The 17,075-nt window shown below is 45.6% G+C and overlaps 1 protein-coding gene across 2 annotated transcripts in view; it reads left to right on the forward strand.

The window, feature by feature from the left end:
• Positions 1-10,714, forward strand: part of TH (tyrosine hydroxylase) — a 17,587-nt gene extending 6,873 nt beyond the window's left edge. Inside the window, exons 3-13 of one of the 2 annotated variants that reach the window (XM_005427204.1) lie at positions 676-850; positions 1,668-1,756; positions 2,189-2,256; positions 3,979-4,029; positions 4,816-4,961; positions 5,310-5,445; positions 5,569-5,638; positions 5,918-5,974; positions 6,552-6,647; positions 6,811-6,944; positions 9,224-10,714. In XM_005427204.1, the coding sequence (XP_005427261.1) occupies positions 676-850; positions 1,668-1,756; positions 2,189-2,256; positions 3,979-4,029; positions 4,816-4,961; positions 5,310-5,445; positions 5,569-5,638; positions 5,918-5,974; positions 6,552-6,647; positions 6,811-6,944; positions 9,224-9,383 (1,182 nt within the window). In that variant the 3' untranslated portion in view covers positions 9,384-10,714. The remainder of the gene's footprint in view (positions 1-675; positions 851-1,667; positions 1,757-2,188; positions 2,257-3,978; positions 4,030-4,815; positions 4,962-5,309; positions 5,446-5,568; positions 5,639-5,917; positions 5,975-6,551; positions 6,648-6,810; positions 6,945-9,223) is intronic. The other variant, XM_031062121.1, reaches the window with a different exon arrangement.
• The last annotated feature ends 6,361 nt before the right edge of the window (positions 10,715-17,075 follow it).

Below are 17,075 nucleotides of genomic sequence, written 5' to 3' on the forward strand. Positions count from 1 at the left end.
CGCCTCGGGGGTGGCTGGGGTGGGAAAATGTAACGTGGCGCTCTGCCACATCAATTGGTCTTCTTTAGCATGGTGGAAGTCTTCTGTCGGTAGTTATTGAACGGCCTTGGTGTTTGTGCAGAAGGAGAAAATGTGGAATTAATGGGCATGGGTGTTTATGTGGGAGGGAGGTGGGGGCTTGAAGAAAACAACAAGAAGGAATCCATCCCAGACTGGGATTGTTCATCCTGGAAAAGAGAAGGCTTCTTGGTGACCTAATTGCAGCCCTGTAATAACTGAAGGGAGTCTAGGGGAAAGATAGAGAGGGACTTTTTATAAGAGCACGTAGTGTCAGGGCAGGGGGGATGGATTAAAACTGAAAGACAGTAGGTTTAGGTCAGATAGTAGGAAAAAATTGTTTACTGAGAGGGTGATGAGGCACTGAAATAGGTTGCCCAGAGTTGTGGATGCCTGGGAGTGTTAAAAGTCTGGATGGATGGAGCTCTGAACAACCTGGTCTGTGAAAGTTGTCCCTGTCCATAGCAGGGAGGTTGGAATGAGACAATGTTTAAGGTCCCTTCCAACACAAACCGTTCTGTAATTCTGTGTCCATATGGACATCTTTGAGTAGTAGCAGAAGGTGTTTCAAATATTGCTTAATGTTTTGGTTTTTTCTTCCTTTCCATGTCTCAAAAGACATTTGAAGCTAAAATTCACCACCTGGAGACCAGGCTTAGCCGAAAGGCCCGTGAAGGGATCGCTGAGCTGGAATACTTTGTGCGCTGTGAAGTCCACAGCTCTGACCTCAATACTTTCATTAGCTCCATCAAGAGGGTAGCAGAAGATGTGAGGACCACTAAAGAAGACAAATGTAAGGAACTTTACAAACATTTTCACTTGTGCTGAGAGACTGAGCTCTCCCTATAGAAACAGGGTGGAGGCTTTGTTATTCCCAGTAAAGGGAAAGGGCTGCTGTGTGCTGAATTTGAGCAAACCAGAAGGGACTGCCTCTGGGATACCTGAATCCTGAAAATAATTTCCCTCCTTGTCCTTTTCTCAACAGACTCCATTGTTCATAGAACATTCTTCTGGTAAAATATTGAAAAAAAATTGAAATAGGAGGTTGAATTTCATGCTTTGCTCACACCTCTCCTCATGAGTTCTCCATTCCTATTCCAGCATTTTGTATTATAAGTACAGTGGTATTGTATTTTGTATTATAAATACTACAAAGTAGTTTCCTTCCTATGTGTTAGGACCTCTGTACAGATTCAGCACTAATCTACAAGACACTTCCTGTGCCATCCTGTTCTGATGATAGGATGATTATTGTAGAATAATACTGTAGGAGAATATCCCTAGAGAACTATGACCATTAGGATCTCTGGGTGTTTTTTGATATGAATCATTCAGTAAAATCTAATTTTCACCTTCTTCAATTTTGCCACAAAATATTCTGCTGAGAGATGGGCAAGGAAGTAATGAAATGCAGATCATGGCATTAGGCATGACTCTAGGAAAGGAGCACTGAGATTGTGAAACTACAGCCTGGAAGTAGCTGTGCCATGTTGTATGTGTGCATTTGGTACACCAGATCAGGTGTATCTAATTCAGAGCCCCTCAGAGCCCCTTCCCTTTAGGGGATCTTCCCTTCCACAGACAGACTGTCACTTTCTCTCTCCCCATAGTTCACTGGTTTCCCAGGAAAATCTGCGAACTGGACAAGTGCCACCATTTGGTCACCAAGTTTGACCCTGACTTGGATCTGGATCACCCGGTGAGTCTGTCTGTGTGCACCCTGTCACACTGACCTCCTGAGCTGTCACACTGACCTCCTGAGCTGTCCCACAGTGAGCCCGTCTGTGTGCACCCTGTCACACTGACCTCCTGAGCTGTCCCACGGTGAGTTTGTGTGCACCCTGTCACACTGACCTCCTGAGCTGTCCCACGGTGAGTTTGTGTGCACCCTGTCACACTGACCTCCTGAGCTGTCCCACAGTGAGTTTGTGTGCACTCTGTCACACTGGCCTCCTGAGCTGTCCCACGGAAGCAGGGAGCTGAGAACACCCATCAGTGCAGCTGATCAGGGGACTGATGTGTGACTGCCACCTTGAGAGATGTCTCTACAGCCAGTGGTGAATTTTCCTGGGTGAGAAACTTTAGTGACTGATTAAAAGTCCTGTACCTCTGTTCCTGTTTGTCACCACAGGGCTACTCGGACCCAGTATATCGGCAGAGAAGGAAATCAATAGCAGAGATTGCTTTTCACTATAAGCAGTAAGTCTCCTTCCTAACATTCATGTGGGGATAATGACATGTCAGTGAACCTATTGGGAAGTCATTGTACGTCACCTGTATGACACTTCTCTTCCTTTATGTTTTGTCTCCCCAATCAGCCTTTCCAGCTCCTTTTGTGTCTCTCTTCTCTCTTTGCATTCCAGTCTCTCTTTAATTAAAATTATCTGTTGTAATTAATTAATACATTGGTAAGGGTATAGTAAGAATAAACCTCCTGCATAGCAAAAGCCAGATATATATCCATCACACCTCAAACTGCATTTGGAAATGTGGCATCTCTTTAGAATGCCATCTAGTTTTGACTTCAGTGTTTCAAGTACTGAAAAAGATACCCATGCCCAGAAAATTTGTTCCAAAGGTTCATCTATCCTGGTCGTGAAAAAATGTGGGTTTTATTTCTAAGCTGGACCTCAATAGCTTTAGCTTTTACCCAATGGATCACACATGCCTTTCATCTACTAGATAAAATACTGCTATCAGATTTTTTCTTTTTTGCTATGAGGGTATTTATAGGCTAAATGATTTGCCTCCTAACTCTGCTAAATTAAATAGATTCCAGAAATGTTCTCACCATTGTCTTATACAGATTTAAGACTATGCCTTGTACTCTTACTTAATACTTCTATTCTGATACACGCAATGATAGCACTCAGCATGTTCACTACAAAATCAAATAGAGTCTGATATTCAGTTAGGTTTGTAAAATCTTCCCCAGATCCTATTCAGTGATGCTGCCTTTCACTGTAGCATTCTCTCTCTGAGCAGGACTTTAGGCGCTGAAAGCAGACTACAGAAATTATATGGGTCACCTGTTTGAGCTACCCCTGCAACTGGTGTGATCCCAGCAAGGGCTTGTGCTCTTGGTTCTCATGTACCTTGCCAATTTGAAGCCCAGAATATGGACACTGACGGTTTTATCCTGTTCAAATACTAAACACACAGAAAGTCACAGTGCCAGAGGAAGAGTCCCAAGTGACACAGGGTTAAATTCTGTCCTAAGATGAAGCACCAGTTTAAGGGGTCTTCTGTAACATCTCACCTGCAGGTTAACATTTATGAGCCACTGTGTAGCATCCCTTCAGGCACCTCTTCAGGAACTGTGCTTTAGAATATATGAATATCACATTTGTCCAAACACAGAAAAGAAAGACTCAGGAAATACAATTGCTAACTATGATGAGAAAAAGCAAAATTGTCATTTCATCAATGCCCATTTACATCAATGTTGAAATTTTCTTTTCCTGCCATCCTTAACCTTATTGACAATATATTTTTCTACAGGTCACACGCATTTAGTTTTCCTTATTAGCTGCTTTTATTTCCCAGACACTGGTTCATTCTTGGAGCCATCAGCTCCCTGAAGTTCAGACATAAGAAATGAATTTATTTTCACACATGAAGTCTCAATTTTTTCCAGAGAAACCCATTTTTTTCCCCCCCTGGTAAATATTACACCTGCTAAACTCTTGCTCATCCCTTGTTCATTCATAATCTCTGACTAGACTCATGCTTTTCTTTGCATCTATGTTGCACCTGTACAAATGACCCAGTTCTAAGGCTTTGTCTTTCCTGTCACCCCCTTGTTTGGTTTTTAAAGAAGATTTAAGAACACCATGCAGAGCTTCTCCAGAGTGCTTCCTTCTCCTGGGGAAGAGGGGCCTGGCTGGGGCTCTGCTCAGTAATGGTGCCTTTGCCTTGCAGCGGGGATCCAATCCCTCACGTGGAGTACACGGCGGAGGAGACAGCTACCTGGTGAGTGCTGATTTCATGACTAGGGCTGATTTCACCAGTACTGCTTCACCATTAGAAGCTGGGAATCAGAACCCAAACATTTAGGGCACGACCTCTTGAAAAATATATCAGGAGTGCAAGCATCCTACTTAATGGCTTGTTATAAAAAACACTTTCATGCTGCAGCCTCCAGGAGTTTCCTCCAAAGGAGCCTCCCCACAGAGCAAGGTGGATAATTTGGAGCCCCACTTCTCTAAGGGTCCTGACCCAGTGGCAGCCTCCAAAGAAAGAGCAGTTATCACAGCTGCAGGAAGAAGTGTGAGGCCCATGGTGAATATCTGTGTGGTACCTCACAGGTCTCAGTTAGGAAAGCACTCCCTTTGAGCGTGATTTTTTCCAGGAGTGTTGCTGCAGGAGTGTTTCTGAAAACAAGGCCAGCTCATATGAGCTGAGTACACAGGCTTCTCAACAAGGTCATCTGGTTCTATTGACTGTCTTCACATTGCAACTTCAGGAGTTAACCTACTGGGAATATTTTAATTCCAGCTTATACCTTTCATACAGTCTTCTGACCTCCAAGTCAGAAATAGGTCTGTGCAGACACAGACCTGTGCTGCCTTTGCAGGTTCATTTGAATGTGTGTCTGTGTTTACATACCTCTATCAATGTGCAGAGACATAGACTTAGGTGTAGAAAGGCAAAAGGACACAGAGCCTAAAGACATGAGTCCCTGATAGTGCCTAGCCAGAGCACAGGAGGGGACTGAACACATTAACCACTGAATATCTGCCACCTCTCCTCTCGAAGGAAGGAGGTGTACAGCACCCTGAAGAGCTTGTACCCCACCCATGCCTGCAAGGAGTACCTTGAGGCTTTCAGTCTACTGGAGAAATTCTGTGGCTACAATGAGAACAACATACCTCAGCTGGAGGAGGTGTCCCGCTTCCTGAAAGGTGGGTACGAGCGCGGGGCACCCAGGTTCAGGGTCTGCCAGTGGGGGGCAGCTGCATATGGGAAGCCTGAACCCAAAGGAGTAGTGAGTGAGCTGAGATTTAGGAGGAGAGCTGGAACCTTGGGCATTGCTCACAGAGGTAGAGCCCAAGTGCTGGGGCCTGCAGCTAAACACAGCGGGCTGCGGCTGAAGGGCAAGCCCGCGGTCAGACGATCCCGCTGAGCACCTGAAGAGCAGGGCCTGTTCCCAGGAGGAGCAGATGGATTGGGCTGGTGCAGCTCCCAGCGCGGGGGGCAGGGGCCCAGCCCGTGGGCCGTGCGCCCTGCGCAGTGGGTGTGTGCTGTTTCAGAGAGGACTGGCTTCCAGCTGCTGCTGGTGGCGGGCCTGCTCTCAGCACGGGACTTCCTGGCCAGCCTGGCCTTCCGCGTCTTCCAGTGCACGCAGTACATCCGCCACGCCTCCTCGCCCATGCACTCCCCCGAGCCGTGAGTATCGCCCTTGGCCTCCCTGCCCACAGAACCCCAGCTGCCAGACATCACCCTCTTCCCCCAGCAGACACACTCTGCTGCTGCTGACCGTGTTTGCCTCCTTTCCCCCTCCCCTCGCAGGGATTGCTGTCACGAGCTGCTGGGGCATGTCCCGATGCTGGCTGACAAGACATTTGCCCAGTTCTCTCAGGTAAGGTGCTATCTGCTTTCTCCCCCCGAGAAGTGGGAATCCAAACCCCGGTCTTGCCACCTAAACTTTTCTTGCTCTTATTAACCATGAGTTCTGTGGTGGACCAAGACCCTGAATACTAACTCTGGAACAAAGTGGTTTTAGTCTGATCACGATGAAGTCCCAGCAGATGCCTGGCACTGCAGGGCAGAAATATGTGTGGTCTTGAGCCAATAAAACAGAGCAATCTATGTCTAAGGCCCTCAGTCCTGATGTTTGCTCCTTCCCTTCTCCTCCTAGGACATTGGGCTGGCGTCTTTGGGAGCAACTGATGAAGAAATTGAGAAGCTAGCAACGGTAAGTTTTCCGCTTTGCTGGTTGGGGAGCACAACACCTCCAGCAGTGCTTCTGTGGTATCAAGGGGACTGGTCCAGTTTGGTATTCTGAGATTTGCAGGCTCAGAGCTCTCACCCAAGCTGCCCCATGCTCTTTTCATGATGACTGTGCAGAGCAGAGATCAGTTAAACAGTAGAGCTCACTTGCACATTAACCCAATTTTCTCGGGCACCAGTAGTATCACCAAGCATCAGATTTCCAACAGCAGCACTGCTGGGACTCTTTGGGATGGGATTAAATGACATCTGCTTCCTTTGGCTCTCCCTCAGCAAGGTGACCTGTCCTGCTCCAAGGACACCAAACAGCAGCATCTCACAGCAGATGGAAGAAGCCCAGAGACACAGACTCTGTCCTGGTGTAGCAGCAACTTAGTTTAGCACTTTTCTCTGAAAGCAAAGTGTGGAGAGGGGGCAAAGAGGCAGGTGCCTGTTCCTTTAAACAACCCCAGACCCTGGCCATGGTGTAAGGGCTCAGAAGTGACAGGGAGATTAGGATGAGGAGCTGTGTCCCTCAGGAATTTTTCTTTTTCTTTTCACAGCTTTACTGGTTTACAGTGGAGTTTGGGCTCTGCAGACAGAATGGAATAGTCAAAGCCTATGGAGCCGGGCTCCTCTCTTCCTATGGAGAGCTCATAGTAAGTCCCACCATAACCTGCCTCTGCTCTAGACCCTGTAGAGAAAAATACCTCCTGCTTCTGCACAATGACTTTCCTCAGTCTGTTCTCCACGTCTGCCTACCCCATATGTGCTCTCCAATGCCCTTAGTTTCACGCTGGATTTTCTCTGTCGTGTTCACAGCACTCCTTGTCAGATGAACCAGAGGTGAGGGACTTTGACCCTGATGCTGCAGCTGTTCAACCCTACCAGGACCAGAACTACCAGCCTGTTTATTTTGTGTCTGAGAGCTTCAGTGATGCCAAAAATAAATTGAGGTAGGACTGGGCAATGAGAGAGACCCAAACAACAGGAGATTAAGATGTTATATATTGAAATAGGGCTTGGCATTATGGCTGCTTTCAGTCTGAGTTCTCAGAAGTGCTCTGAAAACTTTGATCAGGTCTTCCAAAATAAAGGAGTTCTCCAGATCCTACAGGGAACCTGCTTGACATGAATAGATCTAAGCAGAGGAAAATGTTAACTTCTGCCACCTAGGCTTCTTAACATGGGCTACTGGGCCCCAGATACCATCCCACCATGGTAATTGGGTTTCCCAGTCCCATGGGACTACAAACAGGATGGTAAGGGTCAGCTCTACCCACTGACATCTGTTCAGAAGAGCATTTTCTTGGTCATACCCAGAATTGCCCACAGGAGGAAAGCTCAGTCCTTGGACTGCTTTGATTGACAGGGGAAAACTTTGCCTGTACCACTTTTATCCTCACTTAGGAAAGAGACAGGATGAGGCGAACATGATGTACAAGACTTTACAGTTCCTGCAAGAGGGGTATTTAATATAAATAATGTGGTGAGGACTGCTATATTTCAACTTCTGCTTTTATTACCCTCACTTGCACTGTTCGTACAACCTGGAGTCCAGCTGCTCAAAAGCAAGCATGGGGGAGCTCATGCTCACACACACACACTAGGCTGCTTTAAAAAAACCCCAACTGCTGCCTAATGAGTCATTTCCTTGCATTTAAAATGGGAAAATACACCACATACACAGCCAAGATTAGGCTAGAGTGTCTTGACTGTGACAAGCACTGTAAATTATCCTCTCTAAGGAGCTCAGAGACCACACAGATGCTACTCTGTGAGGTGAAAACATTAAAGCATCGTCCCTTTTGCATTACTGGCAGCTGCCACCACCGGCCTGACTATCAGTGTTACTTCTGGGGAAAAGCCTATTTTCTCAGAAAGGACACACTCCCCCAGTGCCCTTCCAAGCAGCCATGCTGTATCTGGTTGCTTCAAAAAGTGTCAAGCGAGCACACCCATTTTGGAGGGCAGGTTTCTAGCCATTAGCAGCTCTACTACGAGCCATTGCTGTGGCTGCTGACATTAACAAGAGAGTGAGCAGGACTTTGCCTGGCAGAACTGCAGGAACCACATCTTTTAGGGGGAGGACAACATGAGTATGCAGGAACCGCCTTTGTTTATGCTTTTTTTTGGTTGTTTTCCTGCAACGGCATGGCAGCTCCCTGCCAGCGCCAGCCTGCGCCTTGCACCGTGTTTCCCCTTGGCCCTCTGTGCTGTGTTTTCCTCCAGATCCCTCCAGTTCCGGGCTAGCCATGAAGTACCAGCTGGAGGAACATCTGTCTCCATCTGGGGAAGGGCTGCGCTTGCCCGAGCGCGGCGCCGGAGCAGCCCCGCGGTAGCCACAAGAGGGTAGCCTAAGCTAAGCAAAGGCTAGCTTAGGAGCGAAAGGGTGAAGCCTTGGCAGAGGACAGGAGCATGCCTGTTGTTAGCGCTGTTTGTCCCTTCACGTTCCCAAGCCTTTCCAGCGTGAGACTGCAGCCACGAGCACCTAACTATAGATTTTCAGCTCCCTAGTCACACAACCCCCAAATGAAAAAACCCTGCCTTGTCAAGTATACAAATCTCAGGGCTGGAAGTGAATGTGGGCAACTTTGGGGAAGCCCTACCCTTGATTAGCTTTCACTTGACCACATGCTTCTCCATTAGAAAAACAGCAACAAGGTCTTGCTCTTGAGAGATATCAGGTAGAGTCAAGCTCATCGCTGAGATTCAGGCTGCATTTGGCTTTGGGTACGGCAGTGCAGCACAAGGCTCTGGTGACACTATTCTCATCCTCTAGCTCTGAGCCACTGCCTGTCAAGGCTATCCTTAATAAGCACACAGCTAGTTCCCCCCTCCCCAAGCAGAGATTAGTCAATAAATGCATGTCAGAAAGGATTTAGTAATATGCTACGATAATACCACAGGCTTTCCCTGCAATTAGCTTCTAAATCTCCTTGGCCTTTTTTGAAAAGGGAATTGCAGCAGAGGATGCCTGGCAATGGCCATGGAGGTGACCAGTTTGATGTGCCCTCCTGTTTGGTACAGCCCACAGAGAGCCACAGTCAAACTCATGGTGTTCCTTGACAAACAGAAGGGATCTCAACTACTGCTGCAGTGGAGCTGGAAAGTTGGAAACTCTGCCTAAAGGAGGCATTAACCTGTGGTGATCTTCCTGGGTAAATGGTGATGAGTAGGAGGGAGACTGAGGACCCCTGCCCTGTACCCATCCTTGTGCACCTTCCCCTTGCAGGAGCTACGCGGCACACATCAAGCGGCCCTTTTCGGTGAAGTACGAGCCCTACACCCACAGTATCGAGCTCCTGGACAGCCCCCAGATGATCTGCCACTCCCTGGAGAGCGTGAGGGATGAGCTTCACTCGCTGATTAACGCGCTCAATGTTATCAGTTAATACAAGAACTGAGCCCTTTCCGTCCCCTCCCAGCCCCCAGAGTCCTGCCCTGCCCTCTCCTGGTTCCCAGCTGATCATTCCTACCTGTCTGCTCCAAACATTGGCACTGCTGCCTGTCACCACGCGACCCCAACAGCTTCCCACGTTTGTTTGTAGGGCCAGCTCGGAGGAGGGCAGCAGGACACACCCAAGGCCTGCTGGCTTTTTGGGTAGCTTTTCTACTGACTGCTGGAAGAGGCTTAGCAGATACAAAAAAGCATGGCCAGGCTAAAATTTTGAAGACAAGAGCTGTGTGCTAGGCTCCTGGGTGCAAGGAAGAGGAGAAAATCTACTGTATTCAAAAAGAAAAAAAGAGAAGCAATAATTTTTTTTTAATTGCAATTTGAGAGAAAAATTTAATCTGCCTTTTTTTTTATCCCCAAAGCAACTCTATGAGTCTTGTTCTTAGTTATCCTAATATTACTATCACCTGATGTAGCTCAGGTGTGTGACTAATGCTATTGCTGGCCATTTCCAAGGAAGGTAAACATCTGGTTTGGATGCTCAAACCCGGTTTCATGCAGTTTTCAGTGTAGATATTAATGGCTTGATCTGACCCAAAGCTCTTGGTTTTCCTCCCCCTGCTTTTGCCCTTCTTATCTTCTTGCAGGCTGTCTCATAACTTAGCGGTTTGCTCAGAAGTTTGGCCCAAGGTTATGCAGCTGTGCAGTATCAGAGCTGGGCTTGGGATGTGTGGAGGCTGCTAAACAGCTGTGGGGGACAGTGAAGGGGAGAATTACACAGAGTTGTTTGCATGACCATTTATAACATTTCTGTGTCGACTTTTGCAGTCCTTATCCACGATATATGATTTTCAGAATTTCCTCTTTAAAGAACTGCAAGACTTGGCAGTGAAGTTTTGGCTATTAACATGGCTAACATTGTTCTCCAGTGTTACTTCTACTGTGGCTCAGTCATAATAGTTTACAATCCATTACTCTTTATCCCATTTCAGACCTCCACATATATGTGCTTTAACCTTAGTTCTCTCAAATATTAACTCCTTAGCTACTGATGGCACTTAGTCTCCTGCCTGCTTCAGTCTCTCCTTTCTGTTTCTTTTCTTATTTGACCCTTCCTCCTAAATTCCTTCTAAATTGCTTAAAAGGCCATTACTGAAATCAGTAGTTTGACACCAGAGCTAGCTGCTTTTCCTCAAGCTGTTTCTCCTCTTTGGATTTTTCTGTAAACCGATAAAACTACTGAGTTAATTCAGTTATTGTCATTTTAGAGCCCTTCTTCCAAAGCTGCAGCTATGATTTCCCAATCTGGGTGGATCCAGATCATGAACTCTAACTCTCAAGGCTCCCTTAAGAGCTGTAACAATTTTTCATTTGGGTTCTTCAGATGTTACTATTAGATTAAGTAGCTGGAGCAAGCTATGCAAGACTAAGGCAGGCTAGGCCATAGTTTAGTAGCTAGCCGTGAAAGTCTTACTGGGGACTTCAGTAAAACTGACTAAAAAAAAAAAATCCCAAACCAAAAAATTAAAAAAGGGGAGAAAACAAACAGGCAAGCTATAACATTTTTGTCTGTATAGTTCATGCATGGGTTATGTTCTTGTTAACAAGAGAAGTGCCACTTTGCTGGTCTTCAGGTTGCTGTTTCTCCTCTCCTTTGGTAGTGTCCAGCTCCTGGCTTGCTGCCCATGAAAGCAGCAAGGATGCTCCAAACCCTGCAGCAGTGCCAGGCTCCTGATCAGGACTGGGCAGGAAATCTCTCTGTGGAGGCATTTGCTCTCCAGAACCATAAAGGTCTGAAGGTGATCATCTCTAGGCCTCCAAAGCACTTCACAGTCATTATCTGCCTTCTTAAATATCTAAAATTAATGCAATTTGTAAAAAGACCAAACTCATTAATATGGAGTGATAAGCCAATTTAGAAGTCCTTACAACTGCAGGAGACCTCAACTCCTCTGCCTTGCCTTGGAGTTTGCATTGCTGCTCTCTGACTCTGTCAGCTGCTGCTTTTTTGAGGACCTGTAGTAAAATCTGCTGTCCTGCAAAAATAGCAACTAAGCAAAAGTTGCAGCATAGTCCAGCCCCATGAGTATGCAAGCACACAAACAGATGTGCTGCAGCTGGGGGAAGGTGAGCACCAGGAGGGTTGCACTCCCTTGCTTTTGGGACACAAGGCTGAGCTGGGGCAGGCTCTGAGTGTTGGAGCTCAGGCTGCACAGGTGCCAGAGGTCCCTCTCTGACCCATTTTCAGTGTCTCTGTTCTTCACAAATTCATGACAAATTTCAGAATTTTTTGGCCCCTTATGGAGACGTGAAAACATGAACCTGTTTGTATTTACTATTCCCCTCACCTATTTAATATCTTAGAGGATTTATCTTATTAGTAACTTAATATGTCCCCTTTCACTTTGTCTCTAAGCCTTGTTCCTTTTTATCTGTTTTCAAATACATTACTTGGTTCCTTATTTCATAAACCATATAGGAATTGGATCCTTGCTCTCTCATCTTACACATTTTTCTCATGTTGCTTCTTCTACCAGAGCATTGCTTTTTTCTTTATCTTGCCATAATATTTTAGGCTCTTGGACATAGAGCCACTAAGAGACAGGCTATCCAAACAAAATATGGTAGAGTTGTAAACCAATTCATATCCTATCACTGCTTTTAAAGCTACTGATAGCGAGGTTAACTTTTTAACCCATAATTTTGGATATTGGATATAATAATCCTATTTTTGGATGTTTTAATATCCTATAATTTGGATATATATAATCCTACAATTGTCTTTAGATTATTTTTAATAGTCCAACTAATTTCTTTCTACCATTCTGGGAGATTGCAGGTGGTAGAGTTTATACAGTCCTTGCTTAATCCCCAGGCTAGTTATTAAGACTCAAATTCTTCACTTAAAACCTCCCCCTTCCCAACCCTCCCCTCTGTTCATCTTATTCTGTCTGAGGTGCTGTTCCACGCCTCTGAACAATTTTCTGTAACAGCGTTGTTACATTTCCAGCAGTTATATTCCTTTTAGGTGGAAGAACTTCAGCCTGCCCAGGAAAAGGTATTTATTGTGGCAAACAGATACTGATTTGTGACAGTTTATTGGGTGATCCCTTGCCAGTATTTGTCACAGTCTTTAGTTTAGCCAATGCAGTAGAGCTGGCAGCTTTCTTTTATTAACCTGCTTTTAGAAACCTCATGCAGTTTTTATTCATGTCTTATGTTTCTTACTTCATTTGACGACGACTATAAACTCTTTGCACTCTTTTCAGAGTACCCTACACTTTTTTATGTAGCTCATTATGACAATTACCTTAGACAATTACTTAGCTCATAATGAGCTACATAAAGAAGCGTAGAGTGCTCTTATTTGACTGGCCACACTGTTCATCCCATCTTTTTTTTTAGCTGACACCTGATTGGGACTGCAGTAAACAAAGTCTGAGTTAATTTATCTACTTGCTCACTAAATTACTTCTCAGTATTGCTTGTAGTCTTCACATTACTTTAACATCCTTTATGTGTATTTTATTCCCACTGTCCCTCTAAACTTGTAAAATAGAACTCCTGCTTTCTTCATAGGCGTCCCACCATGTGCTTGCCATTGCTCTTCTCCCCATTATGCAACCAGTATTTTGTTCTACTGCCAGAGAGTAGCTGTCTGTAGAGAGATGTTGGTAGAAGAGTTTGTCATCTACTCACAGCCTGTAAGCTCCTTGGCATGATCCTTTCTCTAGGTTGCCCACTATTTGTTCCCTCATTCCACTGATAGGAGTGTCTTGGGTTATTTTTCCTCTTTGATCAAATGCAGCACTCCCATGAGTGTGCAATACCTTTGGTTCATTCCTGGTTTCCATTCAAAGGATATCCACATTAATATCCATTTCTTCCCTTCGTGTGTAAGAGCAGAGTAGGAGCAGACTGGGGTACGACTGCACTATCAAGGGGAAGAGCCTCAAACTCCATCACAGCCCAGACTGCCTCTAACCAGGATTTCTCATGGCCAAGGAAATTTTGGTCCAGCCACTGGAGAGGGCTCATATGCTACTGGTATCCATTTTCCTCCACTTTCTCTGTAACAGCGCTGCTCCCACAGTATCAGCTCGTGTTGAAATTCTTGTTATGAATAACTTTCCCTTAACTGAGAATTCGAGTGCAGAAGCTTTTCAAGCAGCTTCTTTCATGTCAGATAAAACACTGTCTTGGTCTTTGCTCCAGCTCCCTCCCTGATTCTTTTCCTGTCATTTCCATAATGCTCTGCTGCTATTAGCAAAGATAGATACACTGCCATAAGATACTAGCACAGCTATAGATATGCTGCCATAAGAAATTAAATTCTCCCAGCACTCTTCACAGTTGGGATTGATTAGTGGGAGTATTTATTTCACAGAAAGCTTAACCTTTCTATCATTTATCCATCTTCTTGTTTCACCAGTTTCAGAGTCCAGGCATTTAACTTGAGGTTGTTTTAATTGTGCCATATTCAAGTTGACATTAAACACTGTTTGGTCTATTAATTTTAAAACTCAGCTGCACCTCTCTTGTACCTCTTCTTCTGTAGCTGAGGTTCCCCGAATATCATCACATAAGGCAATCTCTTTTCTTTGTCCCCCACAAACATCATTCAAACCCTTTGCTCACATGAGCATGTGCAGCAGGGCAGGTGCTTGGCCCTGTGGGATGCAAGTAAAGGTATCTTGTTTGTCTCTTAATGTGAAAGCAACTCTGTTAATTGCTTCTTCCCCTGCATTTTGCCATATGGAAGCTTAGTGTGAATCGTGGGGGTGCATTTGTGTCACTACCTCTCCTAATTCATCTGCTGTCCAAGGAGCCTGACTCAGCCTCAGGGCTGCCAGGGACCCTGGAGCTACCTGTGTTCTGCTGGGAGTGGTTGGTTGGTGCATGGTATCACGTCCTGCTGCTCATGTCCGCGACATTCAAGCAGGCCTCTATCTGTTTACTAAAGACTTTCCATCTTCCTCGAGCTTATGGACTGGTAGTGATTGTGCCAATTGGATCCTTGTCTTACCATCCTGCTGGGCAACTTGATTAAATGCCCATGGTGGCAAGAGTAAAGGTTTATCAAGGAGGTGTCTGATGTACAATGGATAAAAGCTGGTGGAGCGCACACTCTAATCAATTTACCACTTAATCCCCATTTAATTCTAAATATAAGCAGTTTCTCTACTGTTGTGCTTCCTTTCAGTGCCTTCATATCTGCAGCTACCTGCCTTGGGGTAAGTTTTTTTCATTTTAACAGCTACAGCAGTTTGATCTGCCATACCCGTCTACCCTGGGACAGCATTTGGAGTCTTTGGGGAATAGGCTACTATTCTCAACTTCTCTTTCTTTTCCCATTTGCCCATATCATCCTTGAAATCATCTTCCTGTGATGGCTCCTGATTCAGTTCTCTACACCGCTTTCTGGAACTCCAGCAGTTATTTTTAATTTTTGCATCCCAATCTGCTTTTGCAATTGTCTAATTTTAGCTTTGCATTTACTATGATCAGGTCCCTTTTGAGCTCTCCCTTGCTCCAGGGCGAACCACTGCACTATATATGTTAATCACCCTCCTTAATTCTGTAGTTTTTCCTTCTCTTTTTCTAAATTCATCTAATTCTCTAATTGCCATTGCACATCCTTATTGCCTTTTTGGGCCACTAGATGGTATTCCTTTTCTAAAGACAAGCTTATTTCAAGTCACTGGATAGACCCTTTCAAAACACAGTTTTCCCATTGAAGCAGCTGATGTTCTGGTGTTGCCTTGGTATAGATTATTGCTGTTTCCCATAACAGGCCCATTAATAGAAGCAGTGAATCCTTGAGTCTCTTTTCAGCCACTCTCTCATATTGGGAAACATTTGGTCTCTATCACCCATGGGCTTCCTGTGGGCTAGAGAGGCGCCCACAGCCCCTGCTGTAATCTCTGATATTGTTGGGATTTCCTGCAGCCCTTCAGTATTCCCGGTTTTAGGCTTTTTCCTGAGTTGTCTTGGATTTTTCCCATGCTTTCAATTTTGTCTTAAGGTATCCCTCAAGCATTGTGCACAAGGCTGGTTAGGTTTGTAGAGTTGCCTTGAACGAGGTCACAGAATCACAGAATGGTTTGGGTTCCAGCCCCCTGCCATGGGCAGGGAGCCTTCCACTAGACCAGGTTACTCAGAGCTCCATACAGCTTGGCCTCAAGATCACTCAGAGAAAAAAGACTCTGAGGATCTACCCAGTCACACCCTTCACCAAAAGATGTTGTGAATTCCCTTTTCCTGACTGTGGAGCAGATTTGTAGGATTGCGTGGCTGCTTAGAGCTAAGCACGAGCTCATGTCCTTTGGGTGGGTCACGGGATCCTTCACACCATTCCCCCTGACCTCACCAAACGTGACTGCAAGCTCTGTTAGAAAGTGACTGGGGAAAACCAAAGTGATGGGTCAGCCCAGGTTAAACCCTCCCCTAGAAGGAGCATGGGCTGGCAAGGGAGGAAGAAGGGGGAAAAGCCTTCCTCAGAGCCAGGCCCCACCACCCCTGTGGTGTGTGCCTGTCTCGGTGCCTCGCTGAGCGGTCTCACTATTGTTGCTGCTGCTGCTGCTGTGGGTGGATCTGTCTGTCTGTCTCTCTGTGTAAAGAAATATGAAACAGAATTATTTTTCATTTTGGAATTGTGCTGCTGCTCACATGATATTAAGAATAAAAAAAATATATTTCTGGTCTAGCATCCTGAGTTTGACTCTTGAATCCTTCTGCTGTCCAGATTCAGGTCAGCTGCCTTGCCTGCGGGCAGTTTCCAAAATCCAGCCTGGGGCACGTTATGGTGGAAGACCTGCGACTTGTGCTCGTGCAAAATGTTTATTTGGAGGTGGAAAATGCTTTGCAGACGAGATGATCTAAGCCTTTCTTTGGCAGGATATTACCAATTGCACAATTATGCATGAAACAGTAGTTGGGAGGTCTCTTTTAAACAGTGAAACACCAGGGGACTTGCCTTCACCAAATACATTTTCCCCCAGCATTTCTCACTGTTTCTGTGTCTGCTGCATCCAAGTGGATGGGGTACAGGATGCCCAGGAATTGGGATGCAAGTCCAGAGACCAGAAGGTATGCCCAATCACATAAGTGTTTCCTACTGTGGAGTTATCCTCATGTTAGAGGAAACTAATTCCAGTCACCACTGCAAGCTTGGTTTCTACATGAAAGCCAGACCCTTTCTGTTGTTAAAATCCCTTCCAGAATCATGCACAGAGGTGGATTAATATATTGCCGGCACGGATCTGGGCCATGCATCCAGGCACCTCAGTGCACTCTGAGAGGGAGTTTCCTAATTTAGGACTTGTAAGGATACCCTGTATCTTCACAGTGCTCGTTAAAGTGTTACAGCTGTAATGAATTCATCTTCATTACATGCTTGGGAGGTAGAGGAGTACTCTTGTCCCTGTAAAAAGCTGACAGATAAAAGGAGGCAGAGAATCAGAGACTCAGACCAGGCACAGAGCCGGAAAAGTAATTACATGCCTAAACAGCTTTGGGAAGAAGTGTCTAAGTGGCAGATCTGGGGCTTGAACCTCTGTCAGCCCCCTCAGGACCAAATCTTTCTTCTTGTGCCGTGGTGGCAGGGATCAGAAGAACTCAATTATTTACAAATCCCGTAGCCGCAGGTATGCACGCACACACGCACCGCCTCCCCGGAGAGGGGAACCGA

This window comes from Geospiza fortis, unplaced genomic scaffold, assembly GCF_000277835.1.
Source record: "Geospiza fortis unplaced genomic scaffold, GeoFor_1.0 scaffold524, whole genome shotgun sequence".
Taxonomy (NCBI): Eukaryota; Metazoa; Chordata; class Aves; order Passeriformes; family Thraupidae; genus Geospiza; species Geospiza fortis.